We start from the raw sequence: 6,892 nt of genomic DNA, 5'->3' as shown, positions 1-6,892 counted from the left end.
CTGCATATTTTCCCTGCATATATCACCACACACTACATCAGCTATGGTTGTCCTTCATTTGAGCTTGGCCATACGCTGCTCCCCTGGCAGGTCGGCGGGCGTCTGCTGAACTTTTCACATCACGCGCAGCCCTTGAAAATAAAATCGTTAAACAAACCCTGTGGCTTTTGGACGGCTCCGCGACACGAGTCAGCGTCAGTCGGGCCACCTCCCTTTGTATCGGCTCCAGGGCCGGCACGCGGTCTTAGTCATGGTTCATATCAAGGGCCACGCCGCTTTTAAAAGCAACACTGTTTCCTCAGCGACTCTATCTCGGTCACCTCTGGGGGCCAGCATGACGTGACGCTTCGTATTTTGTCTGAGCAGGCGGACATGTGTTTGTTATCATTAAACTCTCTCCAAAGTGATTAGGATTTAATCAAAGTCCTTGCAGTGAACCCTGTGTCACCCTGAAAGGACACTGGCGTGTGTGTGTGTGTGTGTGTGTGTGTGTGTGTGTGTGTGTGTGTGTGTGTGTGTGTGTGTGCGTGTGAAAGAGAGTATTTGCCCTTATGGCACCAGACTCCCTTTTCCCTTCAAGTAATCAACTATTCCCCCTCGGCACTGAAGCACCTCGAGCCCTTCTAACCAGAGGAAAACATGACATCACCAAACTATCGTCCTTCTCTCTCGTTTTCCTCATATACCTTGCTTTCTCTCTCCCCCCCTTTTTCTTTATTTCTCTCCCTCCCTGTAAAGCCCCCCCTCCCCCTTATCCTCTCAAGCAGAGCACTGCAGTGATATTATCGAAGGCATATGGTGCAAAATCAGAACCCGAGCCAAGCGAGTCCTGGATTATTTAGTTATGCCTCCTCCTCATTCTGGGTTCAAACCGAATTTCTCCAACAGCAAGATGAACCCTGGCCAAATTCTCATTAATAAAGAAATATGCGATTGATATCCCACAGCTATCATTTCACTCTGAAAGGCTAGACTTAGATTATACCATTTCTGCCAGCTCCCCTTCCTCTGAATCAGTACAGTACATGTCTAAACTCTAAGCATCTGCTGCTTTTAAAAAAAAATTTGTTATTGAGAACGGCCCTGTTAACCAGACATGGCCAAAACTGAAGCCATATTTATCATACCAACAATATATTTTACGATTCGGTTCATGAGCTCGTATCCAGCGGTTTCAAAGAGTAAGGCCCTGCAATTTACTCTTAGAGTAGGAGTTTCAAAATGTCCGTGTGGATCAACAAAGTTGTATATTAGATTTGCGACAGGTGAATTCATAACGTAGCTTACTGCTTACTTTATTAGTCTGACTCAGTGCATGTGCACCACCGGGAAATTCTCCCACTGGCGATTATTGGTATTATTATTATCACAGGTTCAAACTTCAAAGATACAGCCTGACAATGAAGATTCCTTGATTTATTCTGTGGACACAAAAATATATTTAGAATTGTTTTAAATGAATATAAATAGAGGCCTCGGGGAAGACCCAGGACTAGGTGGAGGGATTATATCTCCAACCTGGCCTGGGAACGCCTCGGGATCCCCCAGTCGGAGCTGGTTAATGTGGCTCGGGAAAGGGAAGTTTGGGGTCCCCTGCTGGAGCTGCTCCCCCCGCGACCCGACACCGGATAAGCGGACGAAGATGGATGGATGGATGGATGGATAAATAGATTCCAACCTGTTGTCGGAGACATTTCTCCTGCATTGCCGCAGGGTAGAGAGGATGGAGGTCTGGCAATGATGACTATAATACCTCTCCACAGGGAAATCCTGTTTGTTTCTTGTTTCTCTCAACAGGGAGGTCAGATGTAGGCAGGCAGGGAGTCATGTCCCTTTCCCATCATATCCAATTTTTTATTTTTATTTTTTATTTTTTTTTTTTTTTTGGGGGGACTCCCCCAATAACAACCAACAGCCAAACCACTTTTATTAGGTATTTTAAGTTAAATAAATAAATACAAAGGAGCTCATATCACTTATATTCACTCTAATACAATAAACAACCACACATGCTCCAGTTTGTTAATGGTTGATTTAAAAATAATTTATTGAGTATAATTTGACATATAACCATTCATCATGAACACTTGAATTATGATCTGAACAAAGCATCCCTGCTTTGTCATCACTATTTTGGCATTGAAGAAAGACATAGGGATATGATAAATGCTCTATAACTATTAATTATTCAAGAAATTAGATTATGTTAGATATAGTAATGATTTTAGAGTAAATCTTAAAATGAACAAAAATGAATGGGCTTTTCTTTTTGTTTGTTTGTGTCACTTTTGGATAGTTCTCCCCTCCTGATCCTAATGAAAGAGTATTCTGTGGATTTTTGCACTGGTTCAAACTCAACTGGATCTGGTCTTGGAACTAAATTTGTTTTGTATTTAAGGGATCTTCCGTCAAATAGCTCCTGTATTTCACTAGCTCTGTGTCTGTGTGTTTTCCAGGTGGAAGCACCGGCACCTCTCCGACCACCTCCAGCACAGGAACCCCCTCCCCCTCGGGTGCGGCTCACCTCCTGTCTCCCTCCTGCTCGCCTCCGACCTTCCACCTCGCCCCCAACACCTTTAATGTGGGCTGCAGGGAAAGTCAGCTCTGCAACCTGGGCCTGTCCGAGTACCCAGCCTGCGCTCGCAGCAACATGGCGGCCCTGCAGGGCTACGGCGGCCTGGCCGACAGTTCCTACGGACGCCTCCAGGCTGCAGGGGGTGCTGTGGCCTCTGCTCAGCCCTCTGAGTCCTTCCTGCCACAGAGGACTTCCTCCTTGATTGCTGCTGGCATGCAGGGAAGCGCTCATGCCTCCCTGACCAGTGGCGGGAGTGGCGGCGGTGGCACTGGAGGCAAGATGGATGCCTACGGCGGTCAGCTCGGGTCCTTCCCGGCCTCGCAGCTTCAGTACGTGATGCAGGCCGGAGGAAGCTCCGGCTCTGCCTCATCCTCTTCATCCGGATCCTCCCCTTCCTCCGCCCACATGTTCGGCGGGAGCCACCACCACGTGCAGCAGGGCTCCTACAACGCTTTCTCCTTGCACAACCCTTACAACCTGTACGGATACAACTTCCCCACCTCTCCTCGCTTGGCCGCCAGCCCCGAGAAGCCCCAGGGAGGTTTGCTGTGCTCCTCGTCTCCAGCCGGGGCCTTCGCTGAGCGCCAGTACCTGTCCAACGGAAGCATGGACACTATGCACATGATCGGCAACACCACCGGTGGCCAGCAGGGCAGCAGCTCCTGCGACGGACGTCAATATGGCTCCTCCTCTCAGATGTCCATGCACATGGTGTAGAAACTGGGATTGAGCCTCACAGTCCTCCATGTTTCTAAAGTCTTTCATCTGAAAAGCAAATCTCTAATCTCCCAACCCGGTTTGGTGTTGATGTTGAACTGGTGTTTTATTTTTAATTTTTTTTATGTACTGAAGTACAAAACAAACCTTTCAGAAAAGGACAGAATTCGTTTTTAAAGACACTCTACCACATACAAAGCATTATAGAGGGAGTCAAAACTATTATTTAATTATCTTTGTATTAATGAAGTGAAAAATTGGGACAGAAACCTGTCTCTCATACTGTTTCTGACAGGAAAGAAACAATAAACTCAACAAATTGTAATAAGAAGTAGAGCTATGAGCCCACATGCTCTGGTTCAGAAGGGATTACCAGTTGTGAATCTGTTACGGTGCAATAGTAGCAATACTCTTTTCAAGCGACTCATTCTTGATTTTTTTTTTTTTTTTTTTTGGGGGGGCGGGGGCTTACATCCCATGCAGTCAAGAGATCATTTAACCAAAAGAATATTCACTGTGATCCAGAAGTTTTGACTTCACGCAGCACTTGTACCGAATCATTTTAGAAATGTCAAGGGGTCAGTGGTCTGAAGTTTTGGCTGAAATGAAAGGGATCACTGAATTACTCGCTGCTCCACATACAGTACATGGAGGAGATGAAGGAGATGAAGGATCTGGACGCTGTGGGGTGAATACAACATGTCAAAGAACTACAGGTCGGGTTAACTGAGGAACTGAAAACTCCCAGCAGGCGTGAACATTCAGGACTCCACACAACTTCACCGTCAAACCGTTATCCTCATAGACTGGAATGGCTTCACTATTTTTGAGTGGATTATGTTTTTTTTAGCATATATATAAGATGGCGAATGCAATCAATAACATAAGCTTAAAAGTTGTTGTGTGAAAAGTTATAAAAGAAGAAATAGCAAAACAGAATAATTAAAGTATGTTTTGGTGTGTTGTAGAGATGTGTATTTAAGTGCTGAGCAGTATAACAATTTTACAGGCCAATCTGTTATAAACGTGTGAAAAAAGGGAAATGGCAAAGATATTCTTTTTTTGAGGCATTTAAAAAAAAAAAATGTAAATACAGGTGCCAAGCACGTAAAAAGCTCAATAAACGTTTTAATTCATGTACATGGTTTTGATTTTCTTTTTGATATTTAAGACAATTATTCTGCAAAAATTGAAAACATATTGTGTTTTACCAAAACCCAAGAACACGACTTGCTCATAAAACATAATTTGGAGTATAAGCAAAACAAATCACAGTGTTTAGTGTAAGTTATTACCAAAATAATGCTATTTAACACACTGGATAGTCTATATGATAAGAACTATTGGAAATTGTTATTTTAAAAACAGTTTGAGATTGTAAATTCTTACTTTGATTACCTCCGCCCACCCATCCACCTGCCCCTTTGATCCTATCCCTTCTCACCTTTTCCAGTCTATTGCTCCTGACCTTCTTCCTTTCCTCACCCATCTCATCAACATCTCCTTGTCAACTGGCTGTTTCCCCTACGCCCTCAAAGAGGCAAGAGTGACCCCACTACTCAAAAAACCAACACTTGACTCGTCTGAGGTAAATAACTACAGACCCGTCTCCCTTCTTCCATTTCTATCCAAAACTCTTGAGCGTGCCATTTATAATCAACTCTCTACCTATCTCCACCTGAACAACCTTCTTGATCCCCACCAGTCTGGCTTCAAGGCCGGCCACTCAACAGAAACTGCCCTCCTTGCTGTCACTGAGCAGCTTCACATCGCTAGAGCAGCTTCTCTCTCTTCCATCGTCATCCTTCTGGACCTTTCTGCTGCCTTTGACACAGTGAACCACCAGATCCTCATTTCGACACTCCAAGATCTGGGTGTCTCAGGCTCTGCGCTCTCTTTGCTCACCTTACCTGACAGACCAAACCTACCGGGTAACTTGGAGAGGATCTACTTCAGAACCTTGCCCACTCAAAACTGGGGCTCCTCAGGGATCAGTCCTGGGTCCCCTCCTCTTCTCTCTGTACACCAACTCTCTCGGGTCTGTCATTCACTCGCACAGATTTTCTTATCACAGCTACGCAGATGACACCCAACTAAGTCTCTCTTTTCCGGAGTCTGAAACTTAAGTAGCAGCACGTATCTCAACCTGTCTGACTGACATCTCTTCTTGGATGTCCACACACACACCATCTGAAACTCAACCTTGACAAGACTGAGCTCCTTTTCCTTCCAGGGAAAGGCTCTCCTACCCAAGACCTGACTATAACAATTGACAACTCTGTGGTAGTCCCCACCCAGACTGCTAGAAACCTGAGTGTGACACTTGACGACCAACTCGTCTTCACTGCCAACATCGCTGCAACTACCCGATCGTGTAGATACATGCTGCATAACATCAGAAGGATACGTCCCCTTCTAACGCAGAAGGCGGCTCAGGTTCTGGTTCAGGCTCTAGTTATCTCTGTGCTCTTGCGACTTACTATGACTTACAAAGATACATAACAGCTACAAGTGTATGCACTATACAGGATTTACCCTATTATTCTTTATCAACAGGAATAGATAGGTCAAACAGCCACCCACAAATAGTCTATAATTAAAGTATCAGGCTGTCTTTGAGATTTCACATGAACAACGGTTAAAGTTACTCAGGCTACCGAAGAATACCATAATTCCTCCGTTCAATGAAGCGACACACCCCAAGCTTCCATCCTTAACAAACAGCCATGTATCCAGGCTCTTCCAGTTTCTCCACTGCTGGCTGTTCCAATTTAACGGGAGAGAGGAGCACGAGGGGTTAGGATGGTGACCGGCCTCTGACGAGCTGTTATCACCACCATCTTCAGCCAGAGAGGACATTATTTCTTCAGCTTCTTCTTGCGTTGTCACCCCAGCGGGAGGTGTGCTAACAGGGCTTGCAGCAGCTGAATCGGTTGTGCTATTGATGTCAACGCTACACAATTTCTTAGTAAAAAACTAAATGAATTAAACTGCCTTGTTTTCTTTTTGCAATGGCTATATGATGCTAACTGCAGAATGGATTTCAAGGACTTTGCGCGGCGATTAATGGCCTCCAACGTTTATATTTTTATTACGAATCTTTAAGTTAACATGTACTAAACATGAGTTGAATTTGCACCGCAGTGCTGCCACGCCTTGATGCTCATAACAAGAATAGCATGTAGTTATCTTTATTGAAGTGAATTAGGTTTAAATCGCCGTCATGCATGAATGAATGATATTTTTGCAATTTTACACATTATAATCCACGATGATCACGTTACACAAAACTGAAATTGCACGTCAAAGGGACACATTGTCAACATTTTTAGAGACCCCCCCAACATTTCACAAATCACATTTTCAGGGCAGCCCATGTCTTATTAAGGGGAGCTTTTCTAGAAAAGAGTTACTAAACACAAAGCCTTTAAAACTAAAAATGTAAAACCATTGATGGACTGGGTGTAGGATGAAATGGTGAAGAAAACAATATGCTATGCATTTACATTCAGATAGCTTTGACTATTACCTACATCCCTAGTTCTGTCAAAACAAGGCGACAGTAGGGCTGGGTGTAGTTGATGTAATCGATTAAGTAAA

General features: G+C 44.3%; 1 protein-coding gene across 3 annotated transcripts in view; it reads left to right on the top strand.

The window, feature by feature from the left end:
- tbx15 (T-box transcription factor 15) overlaps positions 1–4,430 on the top strand; it is a 42,969-nt gene extending 38,539 nt beyond the window's left edge. For all 3 annotated transcript variants that reach the window (XM_028592146.1, XM_028592145.1, XM_028592144.1), the window contains one exon: positions 2,457–4,430. In XM_028592146.1, coding sequence (XP_028447947.1) covers positions 2,457–3,292 — 836 coding nt within the window. In that variant the 3' untranslated portion in view covers positions 3,293–4,430. The remainder of the gene's footprint in view (positions 1–2,456) is intronic.
- The last annotated feature ends 2,462 nt before the right edge of the window (positions 4,431–6,892 follow it).

This window comes from Perca flavescens, chromosome 11 (assembly GCF_004354835.1).
Source record: "Perca flavescens isolate YP-PL-M2 chromosome 11, PFLA_1.0, whole genome shotgun sequence".
NCBI lineage: Eukaryota > Metazoa > Chordata > Actinopteri > Perciformes > Percidae > Perca > Perca flavescens.
This window is presented reverse-complemented; position numbering and strand designations above follow the sequence as displayed.